This window comes from Sinocyclocheilus grahami, unplaced genomic scaffold (genome assembly GCF_001515645.1).
Source record: "Sinocyclocheilus grahami isolate Dianchi unplaced genomic scaffold, SAMN03320097.WGS_v1.1 scaffold704.1, whole genome shotgun sequence".
NCBI lineage: Eukaryota > Metazoa > Chordata > Actinopteri > Cypriniformes > Cyprinidae > Sinocyclocheilus > Sinocyclocheilus grahami.
In genome coordinates, this window is record NW_015505883.1 from 695,398 (window position 1) to 719,477 (window position 24,080).

Below are 24,080 nucleotides of genomic sequence, written 5' to 3' on the forward strand. Positions count from 1 at the left end.
ATATAATTTTTTTTTTTTTTTTTTACAAATTCCCTGGGGTGCCACCACATGATAGCTACCATGATCACATGACCATAGTTCATCCACAAATGAAAATTCTGTCATCATTTACTCATCTTTATGTTTTCCTAATATGTATGACTAGCTGTCTACTGTGGAACCCAAAATAAAAATGTCTCCGTACAATAAAAGATTGTATTTCATTAAAATGAATGAAATAATGACAACTTCTGAAAACCTTTCCTTTTAAAAGGGGAGGAAATGTCAGAGAATTTCTACCTCATCCTCATTATATTCTGATGGCGGATTGTATCTACTATGAGCAGGTACTGTACCAATGAATATTACACAATACTTTATTTACTTTTCTTACATCTAAAACCTTTGTTACCAATACAGCAATAGTTAGCTCTGCAGTAGAGAATAGTTAACAGTACTAGGTTTAATAGCCTCAGTCAGTAATATTATTTAATATTTAATATTCCACAGTCAGTGGAACCACTAGTAGAGACTCTGAAACTCTTGGCTGGACCAGAGACGTGTATCATCTGTTGCTTTGAGCAACGCACTGTTGGTGTCAATCCCGAGATAGAGAAGAGATTCTTTGAGGTAAGAGAATCAAACTGTAAAACTCTAAGGGTGCATTCACACTTTCTCTTGGTTCTCTCGGTTCGTTTGGTCCAGACCAAAAAAAGAAAACAATACATTTGGTCCTGGTCCACTTAGCATTCACACTGGCATTTATGACCGCAAACCTAAAGATACCGAACCTAAAGGCATAGTGATACGTTCACAACCTGATTGGTCAGGTTCAATGATTTATATTTCGTGATGGAACACACCCAAACAAAAGGTGTGTTCGACTTAAAGTGGCGCTGTGCAGACCGATCGTTGTAAGACATCAAAGTACCCATTCACCGATCGGTCTGCGCAGCGCCGCTTTAAATCGAACACCCCTAATGCCGTCTGCTAGACTAAGCGTGCTCAATGCTGCGTGTGAACTTATGATTTTATTTTTACCACCTGCAAACTCACGAAGAGCTCATAAAAGGCACTTTACCTCCTCGTTGCTCCACATTTGCCCTCTGCTCATTTAATTTTGGATATATCACTCGTTCCGCGTCACGTTGCATAGCATCGCATCTTGTCATTACTTCCTGTTTTTAGTTCGTTTAGAAGTGTTTGGTCCTTGATGCGTTCATATTTCATTCAAATCGCACCAGAGTTAGTTTGGAAGCGGACCGAGACCCATCTTTTTAACGGTCTCAGTCTGCTTATTTGGTGCACACCAGGGTTCGGATGGCAGCGTTCACACTTACACAAATGAACCGCACTAACAGAGCAATCGCACCAGAGTTCATTTTAATCGAACCAAACATGACAAGTGTGAACACACCCTAAATCTTCACTTTGTCATATTTAGTGGCACAAGTTAATGAGAGTGTGTTTGACCTGTTGGTCCTTTTGCTCCAAGTAATGGTAGATTTTATATATTTGTTGTATGAGTAAAAACCCAATTAAATGCATCCCCATGCTGAATCTGCTATGGTCTTTTCCCTCATGTAATACTCTTTCACAGCTACTTCTGCAAGAATTCCAGTCAGAGATGATCCCATCTGAGAAAAAAGACCCTGAGTTCAACAGTCCTGACATTCACATTCTCCACCTGCGACGAAGAGTCCACTGAATGCCTTATGAGCTCTTCTGTTTGGGTTGTATGTGTTTGTGTTTCAGTGGATTGTGTTGTTGTTAGTCAGATGTTCAACACTGAACAATATGAACTATTTTAAAGTGCTTATTATGTGGTTTGGGACGTTGGCCTTAATGTGAGCTTAAGTGTCTAGTTAAAGTGAATGGTTGTGTGCACCTGTGTTAAACTGGAAAAAAATAAATCTCAAATGTGTTTTTTTTTACATACCGATTAAGAGAATGTTAACCTGAGTGTGATCTGTAAATAAACACTTTCTAAAATGATCAAAAAGTAAGCATGTGATTTGTGTTGTTTCAGCCTCTTTTACAGGAGGATCAGTTTTGTCCATTGTCATTCTGCGTCACTGAATGCATTACTTTAGGGATGGCAAAGTTGTGGTTGCAGTTTACAGTAGAGATGTTTATGATTAGTAGAATCTTTTCATAATTTCTTAAAACTTAAGTAACTAAAGAGCTACATCTGGACTCAGACATACTTTGAAATTTCTTATGAAATTCAGGGAAAAGTAATACATTTAGAAATTGCTGTTGAGATTTAAAGCATCTGTTTATTTAATTATTAGATTCTTCATAATGTTTTTTTATTTAAACATTTAGGTCCTTTACAATTTCTCCTTTGAGTTTTGTGTAATTCAGTGATTCCAACTTGGAAACATTTTTATTTTTATTTGTTAAATCTATAAAATACAAATTATGGCTTTAAAATAAACAGTTTAGGAATTTATTTTATTGTGAAAAGTATACAGTTAAAGTACAGTACTGTGCAAAAGTCTTAGGCCATTAGTATTAGTAAAGAAATCTTTTCGCTGTAGTGTGACAGTAGGAAATATCAGTTTACATTTCCAAACATTTCTTTTGCCATTGTAGTAATCCAATTAGGTTTTTGTTAGCACAAGGAGTCTGACAACAGCCAGTGATCCACACAGAGATCTGATGATCTCACCATCAACCAGTCTGTCTGGAATTACATGAAAAAACAGGAAAAACAAAGCCAGACTAAATCCAGAAGAAGTGTAAACGTCTCCAAGATGCTTGAAGATACCTACCTGCAAAGCCACAGTACTGTGAAAAGTTAAGCACTTAACTGTAAAAATACTGTAAAGTGAGGGTGCTTTCAAAAATGTCAAATAGATTTTATCAGTTAACTTCTATTAACTAAATCAAATCAACATTTGGTGTGACCAACCTTTGTGTTTAAAATGGCTTTTGCCAGGTGCACTTGCGCATAGTTTTTCGGGTAGATTTGCAGGTAGGCTTCTTCAAGCATCTTGGAGACGTTGACAGTTCTTCTGGATTTAGTCTGTTTCTGTTTCTTCATGTAATCCCAAACGAACTGGATGATGGTGAGATCACCAGATCTCTGTGGAGCACTGGCTGTTGTCAGACTCCTTGTGCACACAAAAAGGCATTATCACTGCATTATTCCAATTAATGACAAAAGAAATGTAAACTGATATTTATACTGACACACTACAGCAAAAGATAGAAATAAGACTTAAAACCATTTTTTGTTGGTGAAAATACAAATGGCCTAAGACTTCTGCACAGTAGTGTACAAACCCGATTCCTTTTGGAATGTGTAGCTCTCATGAAATCCAAAATGAGCCAATATTTGGCATGACATTTCAAAATGTCTCACTTTCAACATTTGATATGTTATCTATATTCTATTGTGAATAAAATATAAGTTTATGAGATTTGTAAATTATTCCATTCCTTTTTTACTCACAATTTGTACAGTGTCCCAACTTTTTTTGGAATTGGGTTTGTATATATATACTGTATATATATTTGGGATAGTTTTGGGATAAAAATGCTAATAGGACTTAGCATTTTTTAGCTGTGTTTTGCTGTGCCAAAATGATAGTGGAGTCAATATCAGGAACTTGTCCAAATGCTAATAATAATGCTGAACAGATTCTGTATTCTTCAACTGATTCTACTTCGGACCACCTGATCTTACCTGGTATCCCCCCTTCTACTCAAATATGACATTGATTTAAAATAATGCATGGACTGAATTAAGTGGTGTTATGTGGGAACGTGACAGAGGACTGTGAAGAGATCAATCGTTTGAGCTTCTAATTTCATGATCTCATATACTGTAAATTTAACTTTTTTTAAGGATTAGTTAGATGCAGGTTCTTCATTAAATCTTAATTATATAAACAGTATTTACTGGTTTACCAACATTCTATGTTCCAACTTGGGGCTATATTTGGTGGAAATTACTGTTACACAATTTACAGGTGGGAGGAAAAACCTTTTACACATAACACTGCACCCTTTTCTAAAAACAGCATTCGGTCAGAACAGAATACCAGAGCCTAGGGCAGTACAAAGAGAATAAGTCGAAAGAGAAGACTGCTCATTTAGGTGAACTCCCGGAGTTGTCATTGTATCTGGGAAGGTAAAGTATATCATTTATATCTTTAGAATTGAGTTTAACTTCTAATTATAAGTGAGAATTATAAGTGTCATCTCGCCAGACGTGACACCTTTATCTGTTTTTCGTTGTAGTTTATCATTAGAAACAGACTTTTGCAACTGAAGAAAAAAAATGCCTCCACCTCGTTTGAATCACCAAAATCTCAGGAATGAATCCACCGCAAAAGACAAAACAGGCACTCTCGACATCCCTGTGAAATTCTTGGATCAGGACTACCAGGAGCTGCGGAAGAGCTGTATCACCAATAAAAAGAGATTTGTTGATGACAAGTTCCTTCCAGACAGCAGCTCCATTGACCCAAAGAAGAAACTTAAACTGGATCTGGACCAAATCAAGTGGTTGAGGCCATCAGTAAGTTACCTGTATTGACTTTCTATCTTCAGACTTTCAGTAACTTTCAAAAAGAGTTCAAAGTACACAGGCATTATTGCTTGAAGGAATTCAAACGAACTTGTTGAAAATAACCTGCCATCAAGTGTTGCAAAATGTTTCTTTGGGCTTGTCAGAACAGGTTCACTATTGTGGCAAGACATCTCAAGTGTCATGAAACCAGACCCAAAGTACATTCTATGAGAAAATGTCGTCTTCTGGTATTCATAAATCCCTAGGCTGAATATTATTGCATAATTTATTTATTTTCTCTCTTTAGAACATAGTGGCAGATCCTCAGCTCATTGTAAAGGAGGTGTCCAGGTTTGACTATTCCCAAGGGTCTTATTTAGGTATGTTTAATTATGTATTTATTTAGTAGGCTCTGGCTTTTAAATGATACCAACCCAATAAATAATGTCACTGTATATACACCAAAAATACTTATGAACTCATTGAAATATCTATTTCTTTAATATTTGTGCCTTTACCTCAGGAAACTGCTGGTTTCTTGCTTCAGTTGGGGCTTTAACATTTCAGAAGGACATCATGGACCAGGTCATGCCAGCTGACCAGTCATTTGGCAAATATTATGCAGGGATATTTCAATTCAGAGTAATTTGGTCTTTTTCAACATAATTTGAATACATTTTTGTTTTAAATCACGTATCAGTCATTAAGCCTTATGTTCTGTATATTCTTAGTTCTGGAGGTTTGGCAAATGGATTGAAGTTGTCATTGATGACAAACTGCCAACAATTAATGGAAAGCTCATTTTTGTTCATTCAAAAACATCTAATGAGTTTTGGCCTGCCTTACTGGAGAAAGCGTATGCCAAGTAGGTGCCAGTATGTTGTGGAAAAAATATTTTAATTTCCATTGAACATAAAAATATGCTTTTACCATAAGAGTTTATGACCCTTATTATATGTTTCGTGTGTATCACATTAGAATTGAATCCCTAAGAATCCAACATTATAAGCATGTTTGCAATGCCTTTTACAGGGTGTGCGGCTCCTATGCTGACATGCATGCTGGTAGTGTATCTGAGGCTCTGTTGGACTTCACCGGTGGTGTCCATGTGTACTTCAAACTGAAAAAAACTTCCACTGATTTGTGGAGCCTGATGGATCGTGCAGCCAAAGCAAAGGCCCTGATGGGTTGCAGCACTTCTCAAGGGGTGAGCAGTTCCAGTGTCCTCAGACTGAAGCTTTCATTATTGTGACATATGAATTAAATATAAACAACAGTAAGGAACAATGCAGGGCACTGGTTATACGTAAAACCATATTTATCTCTGTGTCATTACTGAAATATTATTTTTTATCTATATATATATATATATATTTTTCATATATCAGGACACATCTGCAAACACAGTATTACCCAATGGTATCGTTCAAGGCCATGCATATACAGTGACAGAGGTTTTCGAGGTAAGTCTGCACAGAATTAAATGTCATGTAATTAAGAGCTCAGTGTGGGGAGAAATACAAATACTTTGTCTCCCGGTGCAAATTCCCATAGCTGAGTTCCCCTGTTATACAGCCGGCTTTTGATGTTCCTGGGTCTGGAGCGGATTCTCCTGTTTTAGTCATGCCAGGGTATGGAGCTTTGCTCTCACGTCCAGCAATTATTGAATTTTGTTCTTGAAAGTCCCTCCACCCAATTCTCTTTAAGGATGTCAAGCACACAACACAGTCAACATCCATAGAGCAGCTTGAATGGGTAAAACCCAGTGGAAGCTTGAAGAACCTGTGAATAGCGAGCTCAAGCCACATCCCAAGTTCTAACTTCCTCTTGAACTTACAAATCATATATTCATGTCTGATTAATTTGTTCAACCAACCCATCAATTTGGGGAAGGTGAATGCTTGTATGAATCAACTTAATTCCAAACAATTCAAAGATTCATACAGTCAATTCATTCAAATGGTCCTCAACCAGCTGAACTGCCTGCTCTAGTAACGTCGAGTGATGAGACTGGACCCCTTCCGCCATTTGTTCTGAAAGTTGTGGGGTAAATCATTCCAGCACCACCAGGTCAATTATTGCCACCACGTTGCGTGACTCTGTCAGCGAAAGTCCAGGCATCCTGGAGCCATTGAGTGTAGGCAAATGGGTGGCCGCTTTCTATGAAGGCTAGGGATCGGTACTTCTGTCAGTGTTGTTCTGGGCTGCAAGGGGCCCACCCATTACAGGATAGCTCTTTTGAAGTCATCATATGCCAGGAGGATCCCCACCAGCAATTGTTGGTCCACCAGTTGGGCTTCCCCAGACAGAAGCATGATCAGAGTCTGCTTGAGGAAGGTCTCTCCATCATCCTGAGGCCCTATCTTCAACATGATCATATGTGAAATGGGGACGACTCCCCTCCTGGTTTATTCAGCTTCTCCTCATGAGCAGGGAGAACTATACACAATCTTTCCTTCTGCTTTGTGCACAGCTCAATGAGGGCTTGGTAATGTTTCTGGTGGATGCCAGAAACAAATGAACAAAAGGTGCTATTCAACAGGAAATATCAGGCTCAAGTTCTGGAGCACACTCTTGTGACTGGCGATCACCTCCCTCCTTCTCCTCGAGAAAAGATGTGAGCTGTGTCCCAATTCAGAGGCTGCACTTTTCGAAGCCTGCATTCTAAGACTGACTGCATCAGTGCAGGCTCCTTCAAATGTGGCCTTGAAATGCGTCTTTCGCATAGAGTTTAGAGTTTATACTCTATATTATGTACAGAATGGACCAAGGTGAGCATATTTAGACAAGCTGTGAACCCTGTATTGTTTTCAGATAGTAAAATATAACTTTCAAAAATGTCCAGTACAAATGTTACTGTCGCTCGTCAATGGCAGCTGTCACAGTTGCTAGGTGAAAAGATTAATCCTCAGTTGGCTAGACTGTCCAGTTTAAACAAGGCTTGGTCATACCTTCATTCAGGGGTGACCTTTGAAGTCCTTGTCCTTCAAAGGATTCAGCCTCTGAAAAATGGACTGTTTACATCTTTTTAGAGCTGCATTTCAGCAGAATTTAATTTTGTTTTCATTATTGAAACATTTTTTTCTGCTTTGACACCATCTGTATTGTATAAAGCCCTATATAAATAATGGTGACTTGACTTAACAGTATTTATTGTGACATTCTACAGAAATGTAATGAGCCTACATTAAGGGTTTATAGACTTTCATACTGAAAGTATGTGCATTTGACAGGTTGCATGCCAAGGAGAACCAGTAAGGCTGGTGAGAGTGTTGAATCCATGGGGAAAAGGCGAGTGGAACGGTGCCTGGAGTGACAAGTAAGAGTCACATGAAACTACAGGCTTACTGACAGCATTGACGTATCAAGTGTCATTGTTTATTTAAAACACAAATAGATTAATCATTACTATATTAAATCAAATTCTTGAAGAGGTTTGAGAGTTACTTAGAGAGTACTTAATTTGCTAGTATTCGAAACAAGGTTTTGTAAACAAAGGTAGCTTACAAACATTAGTGCAGCATCCCAGTCTGCCTACTATACTAAGCTCTAAAAATATGTGCTCTTTTATTTTTATTTATTTATTTGGATGTGTTGCAGAAGAGTAGGCTAGTTTTGTCATACTGTACACTATCACATTGCAAAAACATTTTTTGCATAGCTATTACTGGAATCCACATTAAATTTAATTTCATGCTTACTGCGGACCTGTTTAAGCAACTCACCGATTCTTCCTACCATATTGGAATTTCTGAATCCATATTCATATTGGATTACTGAATCGATTCCCTCTCCAAAGAGCAAGAGGTTGTGTGCTATATTATTTGCCATTAAAGTGTGCATGGAAAAAGTAGAACATCCTGGAACCTTTGGGTTACTAATTTCAGCATACTATAATTTGTGCAGCGTCGGTGCCATGAGGGGGCCTCAGGGGGCCCAGCCCTGCCACCTCGGTCACTGTGCCCCCTCACCTTTGGTGCCATCTCGGTAGTGGGTGCCCTGATTTAAGTCTGTGAGGCAGGCTACTGCCCTGGGAAGATCTCCCACTCAGAAATACGAGATGGGGAGTAGGTGGGTGTAGGCTGACAAATACATGGATTAAAAGCTAAACAAAATTTCGGTTCGTTCTTAGCAAAACTTTTTTTTTTTCATTCAGGTTCCAAAGCGAAATAAGAACAGAACAGTGTTCGCTTTATAAAGAATTCGAATAATCTTTGCTAATATTCTTGAATCTTCAAACTGCTAACACTTTCGAATTATGCCTTCATTGTATGACCAAAAATGACGAAATATTTTGTTTCAGCTGTTTGATCGTGCCAGCTCCTCACGCGCACACTATATATTCATTGCAAACAGCGCAGCCTGTTCGTTATCAAAATAAAATACAGTCACCCAAACATATAAAAAGTTATAAAAGCATGAGCACTGGTCCACTGTGGCAAATGTATGCTCATTATGATTTTTTCCGTCAATATTGGGACGCGCATGAAGTACAAATCCTAGTTTACCTAATAAATAATAGTTTCGCTTCAAATATATTGCGAATATGGAAATATTTGGATTTGTGACAAATAAAGGTAGGCTACGTGAGCCCAACTTTACTTTCAGTTTAGCTTTAAATGAATTAGTTTGGCGTGTTTATAGATCGTTTGCACTTGGTCAGTTTGGTCAGTTACCCGGATCCGCGGCCATATTGGAGATACTCGGATGGAAACAACAGCATGGATTGCACCCTATAGCTAGGCCTATATTATTATATTATATACTGCAATTATATTTATTCATTAGAAATGAATAAATTATATATTTTTAATTCTTGTTCTGTTGTGAATACGGTTAAGTTTAAAGGATTTGTTGTGGAGTGAGGGGAACTAAAATAGACTATAGTGTTTATGGTTACACTTTACTTGAAGGGGTGTGCATAAGACTGACATGACACCTTCATAATCATGACATGACACCTACATAATCAAGACATGACACATGTCATGAATATGAAGGTTTTTTATATATGTTTATGACAACTGTCATTAAGTGTCATTTGCTCAGTTATGTAATTTTTAATGCAAAGATTACATTGTTTGAGATGTCTTTGTTATGGGCTATGGTTAGGGGGAAGGGGACGGGTAGGGTTAGGTTAGGGTTAGGTCAAATAATGTCATCTTTGCATTAAAAATGACATAACTGAGCGAATGACACTTAATGACAGTTGTCATAAACATGCATAAAACCTCCTTCATATTCATGATATGTGTCATGTCATGATTATGAAGGTGTCATGTCAGTCTTATGCACACCCCTTCAAGTAAAGTGTTACCATGTTTATATTGTTGGTTAATTGTAACATTACACTTTAGGCCTAACGGTATTATTTCTGAATGTAATAAAATGTGACTTATGAGTGACTTATCTGTTTTATTTTCCTCTCAAAAACGTAAACTATATATTTAGCGTGTTTTTTTTTAAACTTGCAGCAAACGAAAGTAGGAGATGAATCGGTTAAAAATTCTTACTGTCGGTTAACAAATTTACATTCGTTTTCTTATGCTTGGCTTCCCAGATGCTGGGCCAAATCTGGCGTTCGACACTTCTGGCTTCATTCTGGTCTTTATTGCAAATGTTTGTGGTTTTTAAAAAATGTGTTATTTGTATAGATTCTGACAATTAAAACTAAAATCAGGCTAGTGTATTAATGACATCAGTTACTACTTTCCTTGTCTAGAAAGGGAAGTAACTTAAAATGTTATTTATGTGTTGTACTTTTCATATTTTTAGTAGCTATTTACCATTTTGGGTCTATAATAGGTTTAGCTTGCTAACATTTACTAGATGGGTCATTACTACTATACAATACATCTTCATGTCCCATCATATATGTATTATATTGGATAAAATATTAAAGCGGTCATAACACACACCCGGTTTCTGCCAATCTCATATTAATCTTGAGTACCTAAATGCATCCTTTATATCTCCGAAGAGTCTTTATTTTTTATCAGATTTATAAAAGAAATATACAGCTTTACGGCTTCTCTCCGAAAACAGTAGAGCTCCTGGAGGCGTGCCGTGGGCGGAGCCAAAGAGTCACAAGCACACAAAGCTTTTGCCTACTAATAGTCTGCAGGCTGTGAAATCAACATAAAACAGGAACAAAAAATAAATTTAAAAATCGGGTTCCCGACGACTTCCGTAACCCAAATGAAGCATGTTGATGGGCTGCTCTTGCTCTCTCTCTGGTTGATCTGTGTGCCGCTCTTCTGGAAGAAGTGCTCATACAAAACAAATCCGCCCTTAATGACGTCATACAGGGCCATACTTGGAAAAAAAACTTTCTGAAACTTAAACAAACTTTAAAAGTCCCCTTTAAGCTCACAATTGTTCAATCACTAAATTATTGATTTCTTTTATATCATAATACATTTTTTACATGTCATGTCCGCGCACTTCTTCCACCGCGGCCTCACAGAAGAAATAATGTGCCGCGCACATGCATAAATGAGTTGGGAAAGCCATTTGCGAAAGCGAATGAATTGCAATGCTTGGGAAAACCGCAATAGAGTTGATATCGTTATAGAGTTAGAACCGGTGAATGCGGTTTACAGGGTTCATAGAAAGAGAATGATGTGCGCCAAATGAGTCGCTGTAGAAACCGAATATTTTAATGGTTGCGGACGAAATAGCTCAAATCGAGAATGTATTAAAGAAGAGTGTCTTGATTAAGTGCTGGAAATAGTGGATGATGGGCACAGAACGGTTACAAAACTAAGAGACATTTACAGCCACACACAGGTGTATTGTGCAAACTGCACTTCATAGGGATGTTTAGATAGCTATAGAAGAATTCACGTTCACGATTTTTTAAATATTTAACTTACAGATCTCAGTTCAAATGCTTCAGTTTGTTCTCTATTTTATTCTATTCTATTCTATCAGTTTAAATGCTTCAGTTTGTTTTGATATTATATTATGTTAGGCCCATATTATAAACCTAATAAATAATTGACCTTGTTTTTTAATAGAGTCTCTTATGCTCATCAAGGATGTATTTATTTGATCAAAAATACAGAAAAAAACAGTAATATTGTGAAACATTATTGCAATTTCTAATATTGGTTTCCTATTTTAATATACTTTAAAATATAATTTATTCCCGTGAAGCAAAGCAGAATTTTCAGCATCATTACTCCAGGCTTCAGTGTCACATGATCCTTCAGAAATCATTCTAATATGCTGATTTATTATCAGTGTTGAAACTGTTGTGCTAATATATATATATTTTTTGGAACTTGTGATACTTTTTCTTTGATTTAATAAAAAGTTAAAAAGAACAGCATTTATTCAAAATAGAAATCTTTTCTAAAAAATACAAGTTTTTACTATCACTTTTTATCCATTTAACACATTCATGCTGAATGAAAGTATATATATTTTTAAACATTGAATAGTAGTGTATATTGTGACACATATTTTCTATTTTGAAGAAACACTGTTCTTTTTAACATTTTATTTATCAAAGAATCCAGAAAAATATCACAGATCCCCAAAATAATATTAAGCAACACAACTGTTTCCAACACTGATAATAAATCAGCATATTAGAATGATTTCTGAAGGATCATGTGATCAAAGTATATTCAAATAGAAAACTTTTATTTTAAATTGCAATAATATTTCACAATATTATTTTGTGAAATAATATTCAGTATTTTTATTAAATAGATACAGCCTTGATGAGCAACTTCTTTAATAAACATTATTGATCCCAAACTTTTGAATGGCAGTGTATTATACTGTAAAAAAAAATTCTCAGGTAACCTAAAATGTACATCATTTAGTCACAGGTCAAATTAAATACAAATAGCACATTAAAGTTAAAAGTTACACACTTTTTTGTGTGCGCGCTGTACAGGTCTGCTATAAAGATTGTTTTTGCTCAGGTGACCATAATGTCCGCCCAATAGAGAAAAGTTTTGCTCAGCAAGAAAAAAATTAGAGGGAACATTGGTCATATCCACACATTCTAAAATTTATTTTTAAATATTCTGTTATTTTTTATTTTGTTATTGAAAATTATAATAAGAAATAATTGGTAATCCGTTTATAATAGTTTTTTTTCCTTGTATGTTTTCAATATAGATTTGGAGTCCTGTTAAAAGGCGTTCACACTAACTGTTTGTTGTTTTGTTTGCACAAGTCATATCACCAATATTCATACCACCAGCATTCGCCTGTCAACAAAAGGCAGCTTTTGTTGTCTTTTGTTTACAGGTTGCCTTTGTCAGTCTTTTGTAATAGGCTGTCTCTTTATAATGAACAAAAGCCAGTTCTTCAGTGTCGTCATAGGAAATTACGTCATTGTTTTTGGTAGGGAAAAAAGAACAAAAGCACAAACATCATACTTTAAAAAGAAAAAAATATATATTTATGTGATGTTTTGTGGCATGGTCACTGTAAAACATTCCAGTCTGCTAAAATGAAAACAGTCTTTATTATAATATAAACATTTAAATAGATGGTTATTATTAAAGTTGACTTTAAACTGACACACTCATCTAAGCTAACTCTCAGTCCATCAATCCTTGCTGTACAGTTGTTAACTTTTGCTATTTATTTTCATCCTTTTTGGCATCTTGTCTATTTTCATGCTATTGAAAAGTCACTTACAGAGAAATACTTCCTTAAATTACTGCATAAATATATTCAGTTTCAAAGATATCATTTTATTTCCAGTGATATATCCCTGGTAGAGAATATACTGTCAGTCATACACTCTTAAAAATAAAGGTGCTTCACGATGCCATAGAAGAACCTTTTTGCCCAAATGGTTCCATAAAGAACCTTTAACATCTGAAGAACCTTTCTGTTTCTTTGTGGTGAAAGAAGGTTCTTCAGGTTATAAAAAGGTAAGAAAGAGATGGTTCTTTAAAGAACCTTTGACTGAATGGTTCTTTGTGGAACCAAAAATGGTTCTTCTATAGCATCGCTTGAAGAACCTTTTGAAGCACCTTTATTTTTAAGAGTGTACCACTGGATTGAGTTATCTGCACAGCCAATATGATTATGCTATAACAAAACCCAATGTATTATTGTAATATATGCTTTTGCATAATTTTCAGGTCTTCATTATGGAACAATGTGAGTGAAAGTGACCAATCCAAATGTCGTTCTTTGGCCATTGACGGAGAGTTCTGGTAGGCATTAACTGTAGTTTCAGATTGATCTTTTGCTGCATTAAACATGAATCAAATGTTTTCAGTAACACATATTTTACTGTAGGATGTCAATGGAGGACTTCACTGAAAACTTTAGGGCCATTGATATTTGCTGCCTCAGTCCTGATTTTCTGGACAGTTCCTCTAAATGCAGATGGACTTCCACATGCTATTACAGCAGCTGGGATGCTGGGACTACAGCTGGTGGCCGTCCCAGTAATAAAGGTACGTAATATCTACAGTGAGAGTGAGTGAAATCTTAATATGTTGAGGACCTTAATAATGTTGAGAACCATTAAATAATATTACAAATAATTAAACATATTTGTGTAGTGTTTGGGTGTCTACATACTTTTGGCCATTTAGTGTGTATATGTGTAAGACACAGGTCTGATTCTCTGGATGTGTTTTAGAGACTTTCTGGACAAACCCTCAGTTTCGGGTGAGGATTGAGGAGCTCGATGAGGAATGTGCTAGTGGCCAGTGTCCTGAAAACATACTGGTGTCCCTCATGCAGATCCATGAGAACAGATACAGAAGTCTTGTTTCTAACTACGCCATTGGCTTCAGTGTTTTTGTGGTCAGTAACAGAAGTCAAAGAATATAACTATTTTGGTTTCCACTTATTAATGGTGTGTTATTATTCTATTTTCTACTTTAACAGATACCACTAGAGGCAAGTAAAATCTAATGCACAAATATTTATTTAATTACTCTATTAACTATTTTTAGCTCTAAATAAAGTGATTGCTTGAATACAAGTTTATATTTCATTCTCCTTTAGATGAAAGATGAGAAGTTCCCAGCCAAGTTCTTCTACAATAAACGTCCCGTGGAAGCTAGTGAGAAATTTACCCAAGCAAGACATGTGATGAAATTCTTCAAGCTTGAACCAGGAGAGTATCTCATTGTACCATCCACTTTCAATCCTAATGAGTCTGCAAAATTCATGCTGTCCATCTTCTTAAGGAGTGAAACCCACAGGAGAAATTAGAAACCTGTCATGACATTGTATGAGACCAATTAGTGGGACACCAGTTGAATGGAAAGAGACTAGTGCATTGATTTTATATTAGCTATTTTTTCTTTTTACTTTAGTGCAAAACATATTCAGTCCATGGTCATGTAATTTTACGTAAATATATAGATTTTGTACTTCAGTTCTGTTTTACAAATGAGTACAAAGCAGTTTCTCAAAATCATTGTTTAATGCATAGATCTAGACAGAATGTTGTGCATACAAACACTATGCTTCAGAATTGCAGATTTAAAGGAATATGCCAATGGAATTTTTGTCATTCGAGCCTAACAGCTCAAGTTTGTATTGTGCATTATAAAAATTGCTTAAAGAAAACAAACTTACATCTGAGTTGTACTTCATTTATGCTATCTCTTTTCATATTACTTTATCTAGTTTTAAGTTTTTTTAATTTTTATTTTAAGTTATTTTTTCTACTACTGCTATAACTGTCACATACTTTTATGTTGTTTTATGTTCATAAGAATTCCCATAAAGCCTAAATAATTTTCAAAGGACTCTACCTCAGACCACCTGATCATATCCCCTCTAAATAAACTACATATTAATTTAAAATAATACATAGACTGGGTTTGGTGGTTTATGGGCTCATATTAAGTCTCAGGTGTGAAAATGAGGATTGTGAAGAGATCAATAGCTTGAGTTTCTGTATTTTCTTGATCTCATATATAATTTATTAAGGACTAATCAGATGCAGTTTCTTTATTAATTACTTATTATATAAACATTGGCCTTTATTTCTAAGTTAATTCTAAAACCTTTGAGATTCAAACTGCTTTTATTTGCCTATATTGATTTTTTTTTCTATATGGAGTTTTATAGTTATAGTCTATATATAGTGGTGGAATTTACTGTTACGTAATTATATAACAATGGTGGGAGGAATTTGGAATCTCTTTTAGTTCGCGCAATAGTATACTTGTGCAGTGACATTCTATGCAGAACCAGTGTTGCCAGACGTACGATAATTATCGTATGTGTACGATAATTTTAACCGTTGTACGATGTACGATCAATAATTTAAAAAATCCCATAATGTACGATAATTTCAGAATTTTGTGACTCTTCAAATGATGGAAGTTGTAATCATAGGGTTTCTATACTCATCCACGAAAGCGGCTCATTACAGACTATAAATGCGCTTGTGCACACCTCAGAAAGAGTGTGTTAAGAATTCAGGAGGATGCCCTGCTTTTACCTCCTCAACATCTGGCAACCCGCAGGCTTCCGATGACAGAGACTCACAGGTTGTATCTATTGTGGTAATTTGCAGGTTGTGTCAAAAAGTTGTTGGTCTAGATAAATAGCTGCATTCTGTATGTTTGACTCATGTACGATAATTTTCTTCCAAATGTGATAATTTTGAGCTTCTGGTACGATACTTGGACATTTCCAATCTGGCAACACTGTGCAGAACAAAACACTGCACACTTCCTGAAAACATCATTCAGTCTGAGCACAGTTCCAGAGTCAGAGCAAAGAGAATAAGTTAAGTCTACTGGGAGAAGACTGCTCATTTAGGTGAGTTGTTACCCTTGAAGGTAAAGTATATTACTTATATCTTCAAAATTGAATGTATCCACTGATTAAGTCACTGAATAATTATCAAGATAAGTCTTTCAAAGGGATAAGATTACACTCCCAAACCAGTCAAACAAGTCCCTTATCTTTTAGGTCTTTGAAAACAAAACATAGCATAAGAGCTGTGACATCTCGCAGTCGTGTCACCTTTATCTGTTTTTCGTTGTAGTTTATCATTAGAAACAGACTTTTGCAACTGAAGAAAAAAAAATGCCTCCACCTCTTGTAAACAAGAAACCCAGGAATGAATCCACCGTAAAAGACAAAACAGGCACTCTCGACGACCCTTTGAAATTCTTGGATCAGGACTACCAGGAGCTGCGGAAGAGCTGTATCACCAATAAAAAGAGATTTGTTGATGACAAGTTCCTTCCAGACAGCAGCTCCATTGACCCAAAGAAGAAACTTGAACTGGATCTGGACCAAATCAAGTGGTTGAGGCCATCAGTAAGTTACCTGTATTGACTTTCCATCTTCAGACCTTCAGTAACTTGTTTGAAAGAATCATTGTCAAAGTATGGCCAAATGTCTCTGTAGGCTTGTCAGAACAGGTTCACCTGTCACATTTCCCAGCATTTCTGATTTACAATAGTGGAAAGATATCTCAAGTGTCTTGAAAGCAGACCCAACGTGTATTATATGAATCTAAATGTTTTTTTCTGGTATTCCTAAATCACTTGGCCAAATTTCATTGTATTTTCACTGTTTAGAAAATAGTAGCAGACCCTCAGCTTATTGTACAGGGGGTGTCCAGGTTTGACTATTCCCAAGGATCTTATTTAGGTATGTTTATTTATGTATTTCTATACATACTCCAGTAGGCATGTTATCTACCCTGTAAATGTCACTGCATATACCTTGAAATATCTATTTCTTTAATATTTGTGCCTTTACCTTAGGCAACTGCTGGTTTCTTGCTTCAGTTGGGGCTTTAACATTTAAGAAGGACGTCATGGACCAGGTCATGCCAGCTGACCAGTCATTTGGCAAAGATTATGCAGGGATATTTCACTTCAGGGTGAGTTCTTTGGTCTTTTACAGTATAACTGAATACGATTTAAAATTACATCAGTCCTTTAAGCCCAATGTTGTGCTTAATTTGTATAGTTCTGGCGGTTTGGGAAATGGACTGAAGTTGTCATTGATGACAAACTTCCAACAATCAATGGCGAACTCGTTTTTGTCCTTTCAAAAACATCTAATGAGTTTTGGCCTGCCTTACTGGAGAAAGCTTATGCCAAGTAGGTGCCAGTATGTTGTGGTAAAATAATTTTTCATATAGCATCAAAGTATGTTTGTTTATTGAACATGAAATGATTTCACCATGACTTTATGGCCTTTAGTAAATGTTTTTTTTTTATGTAACTTGATTTTAAAGCTGCCTTACAGATGGAAGTATTTATAATTTTACATTGTCACAAACATAAGTCATTTTATAATCCTCAAAAATTTCAGTATTCCAACAGCATGTTTGGTCCACTTTAGTATATACTTGATATGTAGAATGCTTTTTACAGGGTGTGCGGCTCCTATGCTGACATGCATGCTGGTTATGTGTCTGAGGCTCTGCTAGACTTCACCGGTGGCATCCATGTGTGCTTTGAACTAGAAAAACCTGCTATTGATTTGTGGAGCCTGATGGACCGTGCAGCCAAAACAAAGGCTCTGATGGCCTGTGGCTCCCATCAGGGGGTAAGCAGTGACCTAAGGCTTGATCTTACATTAACAGATATTATCATCTTGATCATCTAAAGCACTGTAATTGAAGCATTTTGTTAGGTTTTGCATTAAAGAGTTCAAAGTCTAACTAAATCTAAATGAATACAGTGAACATTTTTACAATGTATGATGTAGAGTACAATGTAGAGCATTAGTAATACATAAAACAATGCTTTTTTTAAAGGCATTAAGCTAAGTTACATGGCCGCGGTTTTATTTAATCTTTGCTTTATTTTATTAATGTGATATAATTTTGTATACACAATTCTAGCTTTTTTAAAAGCCATATTTTGATGTTTTCACAAAATGTCTTTCAAAAATGTGTTTAAGGTAAAATGTGTAAAAATTTAAATGTCAGTTTCTAGCTAGATAGATTCCTTTGACAATTCCATTTACAAAAGTCTAATCTAGTTGTATTGCAACGGCAGTCTTTTCTGAGTTTGTTCACCATAGAAACACCACTATTTTAACTGATAACTTAAAAGTTTTGTTTTAAAACATTTGACTTTTTATTGCATTCCCAAGTAGTGCCCTCAAGGCTCTGTTCTGGAACCTGTTTTCATTAAGCAAGAGGTTGCTTTTGAGTGGTAATACTCGTGTTCTATAATAAGTATAATCGTTCCATATTGACAGGCTTATAATATAAAAAAAGGTGTTTAGCAACAGACTCGCTTTGTTCTTCTTTTAATCATAGTTGTAATTGTGTAGACCAGTGTTTATTTACTGATTGCCTTCAGCTACAGATGAGCTCCACCCTTTGGTATGTCCTTTTTGTACTCATTCATGTGTATCTCTTACGTCAGGTCTGTGATTTTGCAAGAGTAGTTTCTTGAAATAATTTGTTGTCCTTTGATTTAACTCAAAGCATTGTGTGCAGGCAGTTCAGTCCTGCGGTAAAAGGTTATTTCATAATGATCCTGGTGAAATACCTATATGGCATATTCTGAGTTTAGGTGACATCCCACAGAATAAGTAGCAGCCCATGATAAGGGTTTAAAGAGTTCATAAGCATTTTGAATTAAAATCCAATGTCACTGTGTGACAGGTAACATGCCAAGGAAAACCGGTGAGGCTGGTGAGAGTGCTGAATCCGTGGGGAATGGGCGAGTGGAACGGTGCCTGGAGTGACAAGTAAGACTCACATGAAACTAAACTCACTAATCACAACATTGATCAAGTGACATTGTTTGTTTTTAACACCCATGATAAGGGTTTAAAGAGTTCATAAGCATTTTGAATTAAAATGCAATGTCACTGTGTGACAGGTAACATGCCAAGGAAAACCGGTGAGGCTGGTGAGAGTGCTGAATCCGTGGGGAATGGGCGAGTGGAACGGTGCCTGGAGTGACAAGTAAGACTCACATGAAACTAAACTCACTAATCACAACATTGATCAAGTGACATTGTTTGTTTGTAACACCTGGATAATTAATGATTATATGAATCAGAGGTTTGGGAGTTGTATTAGGTTTTTAGTATGCTAAACAACTTGAAGTTTGCTGGTTAGGCTACAAACAGTAGATCTTTAAAACTAAATATAGCTTACTATGATGGATTGTAACTGCTATACAGTACATCTTCATGTCCCTGTCATATATGAATTATATAGGATAAAATAAGAAGTATACAAATCCAAATTTCATATTAATTTCTTTTTCTATGACTTTCTTCACAATATCACAATTTTATAAGTGTAGATAATTCCACTACTTGGGGTTTTGTGTGGATGCTGCCATTTTTGGCATGTTACCATTCAAAATGTATTACAAAATATTCCAGGTGTTCCTTTTTATTTATTTAAACCAAATTCAAATTTTTTTTTTTCATGTAAGACCTGAAATTTGTTGTTACAACCAACCAACCAAGAAAAACCAATGTCACCAAGTTACATCACCAACGGTCACTGTCATTCATATCGTTGGAATTTGCCTACCATCATTAATTAAATTATGTTATGAACGAATGACCTTTTTGTCATCTTTTGTGGCAGGTTGCCTTGAGTCATTCTTTTGTAATAGCCTTTCCCTTTATCAAACAAAAGCTAGTTCAGTAGTGACACTTTTTGGTGGGGGAAAAAAAAAGCACGAAAGCACAAACATCGATTCGCAAAATAGTTTTTGCGCTGTGGTCTCTTTAAAATATTCCAGCTTGTTAAAATGACAAAATTCTATATGATAAGATTGTTTAAATGAAGCTCCAAACATAGTTTCAGGAGGAGCCTAATCATTCAGTCCTGTCAATCGTCATTTCAAGCGTACGTAAGCAGCAGTAACTGAGCCGTCCTAGCGACAATTCTTCCAGCATCCCTCCACCTCCCCATCTCCTCCTCTATTCCATTCTTTCTCTTTCTATGTAATACAGCTGAGGGGGTTAAAGGTAGGGTAGGCGATTTCAGACCAGCTAGCAATGGCAAAAGCATAAGATCCTATGCCCCCTGCAAATCACTCTCCAAAGCCATGCCTCCTCCAAAACACATGAATGCGCACAAGCAGACCAGAGGCTAACCATTGACACAATGAGAGATGGCATTGGTGGAGGGTTGAATGCAGTGCTGTCAGATTACCTCATGTCTCATTCACTGGTGAGAAAACATTCCAGTACGAAGCGCATAATATTACAGTAATAATGCCTTCCATCCTCGCTCTGTCTGCAATAGCGTAATGAAATGCGCTGATGACGTATCATGTCTGCGCAAACAGGATGCAGATGCAATTGCTAACTTAATTTTGCATGCTGTTTATTTCTGTGCCATTGAAAAGGCAGCTATAACCTTTTAGAAAAAATGCTACCATAAAATAAATAAATTATTTTATTTGCTATTCTTTACTCATTATTACTTATCATTTACTATTTGTTCATTTAGCGCAACCCCATGTCAAATTTTAATATGCTTTTGCACAACTTTCAGGTCATCGCTGTGGAACAAAGTGAGTGAAAAGGAGCGAACCCAGTGTCGTTCTTTGGCCAATGATGGCGAGTTCTGGTATGGCATTAACTGTAGTTTCAGATGTGACCTCTTGCTGCATGAAACATGAATCAAATAACACATATTTTACTGCAGGATGTCAATGGAGGACTTCACTAAAAACTTTGAAGAAATTGATATTTGCTGCCTCAGTCCTGATTTTCTGGACAGCTCTTCTAAATGCAGCTGGACAACAACACGCTACAATGGCAGTTGGGAATCTGGGACTACAGCGGGTGGCTGCATCAATAATAAAGGTAGCTCATATACTGTATGCATAGAGAGAGAGAGGCAAGTGATCATTTCATACAATTGCATATAACACAAATACTTTATTAATACAAATATTAGATACAGCATGCATATGCAGCATGAAATATTACCAGGTACCACAAACTAAAATTACAACTTGTTCGTTTGTATTGACTGTGCTTTTGGGTGTCTACATACGTTTGGCCATATGGTGTGTGCGTGTGTGTTCATCCTGTATATATGTATACTGTATGTACCACAAAGGTCTGATTCAATGGATGTCTTGTAGACTCTTTCTGGACAAACCCTCAGTTTCGGGTGAGGATTGAGGAGCTCGATGAGGAATGTGCTAGTGGCCAGTGTCCTGAAAACATACTGGTGTCCCTCATGCAGATCCATGAGAACAGATACAGAAGTCTTGTTTCTAATTACTCCATTGGCTTCAGTGTTTATCTGGTCAGTATTAACAATAACTCTACTGGACTCACAGAAAATCTCACTGAATACAGTCATTTTGGTTTCCACCTATTAATGGTGTGTTTCATGTTTTTCTACTTTGACAGATACCACCAGAGGCAAGTAAAATACAATTCAAGCTCAGTAGTATTAAACCCTGTAACCACATCTGTTTTGCTTTGTAAGTAAATAAATTACTTGATATTTATAATATTTCATTCTTTAGATGAAAGATGAAAAGTTTCCTGCCAAGTTCTTCTACCACAGACGTTCTGTGGAAGATAGTGGGAACTTCATCGATACAAGACATGTGATGAAATTCTTCAAGCTTGAACCAGGAGAGTATCTCATTGTACCCACTACTTTCAATTCTAAAGAGTCTGCAAAATTCATGCTGTCCATCTTCACAAAGTCTGAATCCCACAAGAGAAAAAAGAAACCTGCAATGACACGTGTATGAGGTTATAAATAAGTGTCTTGCTCAAATAGCAATGTAACAGTTCATGGTCTGTTCACCCTCATTGGAACCTACTACCTTTACCAGTTTACCCATCTAGATTTTTCACCTCTGTAACCACTCAAATGGGATTTGGAGTAACCAAGCTGGTTATACTCTTTTTCTTCTACATCCCTTCTGTACTATATTTTGTTCATCAGTGAGCTGTGAAATTAATGTTATTAGTTACTTAGTTGCTTATCTGTTAGGTTTTTGATGTTCTGTCATGCTGTAACTTTGTGTATGGGTCAAGTCAGACATAAAGAAACCTTGTCAACAGCCATTTCAGTATGTATGTAACCAATCAGAAGGTCATGTTTGCAAAATTGTAAAAAAAAAAGAAAATACTACATATGTTACTCAACGGTCAAATTAAAGTCAGTATGTTCTCAAGTGGTACACTACCAAAGAATAATAAAAATATAAATTTAAACGTTAATTCACCGGCTATTTTTACGTTTTTGAATGTGTGATTTCAATTTCATTTTTGTTATATAAGCTGCTCGCTTCATATGCCGAAACAGGCTATAGCCTACAAACGTTCTCTGCAAAAAGCGAACAACAACAAAGTCTGTGAACTTGATTTTCTGAAGGCAAACATCCCTGTTGAAAAAAAACAGCATACGCTGGTTGGGTATGTTTTGACGCTGGGATGCTGGTCCTTTTGCTGGTTTGTGCTGGTCCTTTTGCTGGCAAAGGACCAGCACAAACCAGCAAAAGGACCAGCTTAAACCAGCATCCCAGCGTCAAAACATACCCAACCAGCGTATGCTGTTTTTTTTCAACAGGGATGTTTGCCTTCAGAAAATCAAGTTCACAGACATATCGATAATGAAACCAGACAGATGACGACGACTCACGGGAGAAGTTTGTACAAACTATAGTGTTCCAAATCCAATTATTTATTGAATATTATTGGTGTTTTACTTATTGGTGTAGTTACTTTCTTACACTAGAGGGCAGTCGTTTACTAAATAATTAATGGACGCCGCAACACAGAAACGTGAGAGCACAATGAATGTCGTTTACATCTAGTACTGAGATCAGTCTCTTGTGATCCAGTCACAAGCAGTCAGCTGTGTACACCTGTAACATGAGTCTCAATGCGTCTCCTTGGTTGACCAGGTACGAGTCTGATTTCAGAGGAGCATAATGGTTTTGTACCAAAATCATCACAGAATCAAAGTGTTTCCAGGGGTTCAGAGATTGGCTGGTTATTATTGGTATGCAGTACAAACCTGTTCACTGTCCTGAAGAGTTAAGCTCCAACACTTATTAATTCCACATGAACCAAAGGAATCGAGGTCTTCGGACTCACTGGAAACATCCAGGCTAGTGGTGGAGCTGGTTGGAACTACTCTGCAGGATATTGGCCCTCCTGGAGCAGGATTGAACACTTCTTAAATGCAGCATTGATGGCAAAAAAGCATGTCTTCCCATTAACACAGTTCAGAAGTCGTTTACGCTGACTAAATTAATAATTAAAAAAATACAGTATTTCATTATATTATAGTAGATAAGTACCATCAATAGATTTTTTTGTTTTTTTGGAAGGGCTTGAAATAGACATATTTATGATCACAAAACATTTTGGGCTTTGTTACCTTTTGTCCACTTTTGCATTCCCTCATACGGACCCAAGTGTAAAACCAGGTGTAAATGGGGTGTTAGAAGGACCAATAGATACTATTTAAAGTGATTGTTACATTTTTTTTTAAATATTAAGGTATTATTAGAAATTAAATTGTATAATATGGAGTAATATTTTCTAGTCAAGCGGATGGTGTAAGGAGGGTATGTAAACACTAGATAACGTTTTATAGATGCATGAGCCTCTTACTATAATCACAATGTGTGTA

General features: G+C 36.3%; 3 protein-coding genes across 3 annotated transcripts in view; all 3 read left to right on the forward strand.

The window, feature by feature from the left end:
* Window positions 1-1,881, forward strand: part of LOC107559878 (protein-lysine methyltransferase METTL21D-like) — a 2,681-nt gene extending 800 nt beyond the window's left edge. Inside the window, exons 4-6 of the mRNA XM_016243897.1 lie at window positions 254-326; window positions 490-609; window positions 1,580-1,881. Of these exons, the coding sequence (XP_016099383.1) occupies window positions 254-326; window positions 490-609; window positions 1,580-1,687 (301 nt within the window). The 3' untranslated portion in view covers window positions 1,688-1,881. The remainder of the gene's footprint in view (window positions 1-253; window positions 327-489; window positions 610-1,579) is intronic.
* A 2,137-nt stretch (window positions 1,882-4,018) lies between these two features.
* On the forward strand, window positions 4,019-14,990 carry LOC107559908 (calpain-1 catalytic subunit-like). The gene is made up of 13 exons (XM_016243936.1): window positions 4,019-4,120; window positions 4,231-4,510; window positions 4,809-4,881; window positions 5,025-5,143; window positions 5,233-5,366; window positions 5,534-5,708; window positions 5,890-5,964; window positions 7,735-7,820; window positions 13,618-13,692; window positions 13,778-13,938; window positions 14,127-14,293; window positions 14,378-14,389; window positions 14,498-14,990. The coding sequence occupies exons 2-13, from the start codon at window positions 4,271-4,273 to the stop codon at window positions 14,705-14,707; spliced, it is 1,527 nt and encodes a 508-aa protein (XP_016099422.1). The 5' UTR covers window positions 4,019-4,120; window positions 4,231-4,270; the 3' UTR covers window positions 14,708-14,990.
* A 1,016-nt stretch (window positions 14,991-16,006) lies between these two features.
* On the forward strand, window positions 16,007-22,552 carry LOC107559879 (calpain-3-like). Its single transcript, XM_016243898.1, has 12 exons — window positions 16,007-16,273; window positions 16,503-16,780; window positions 17,044-17,116; window positions 17,233-17,351; window positions 17,441-17,574; window positions 17,851-18,025; window positions 19,318-19,403; window positions 20,961-21,035; window positions 21,114-21,274; window positions 21,559-21,725; window positions 21,833-21,844; window positions 21,952-22,552. The coding sequence occupies exons 2-12, from the start codon at window positions 16,544-16,546 to the stop codon at window positions 22,183-22,185; spliced, it is 1,473 nt and encodes a 490-aa protein (XP_016099384.1). The 5' UTR covers window positions 16,007-16,273; window positions 16,503-16,543; the 3' UTR covers window positions 22,186-22,552.
* The last annotated feature ends 1,528 nt before the right edge of the window (window positions 22,553-24,080 follow it).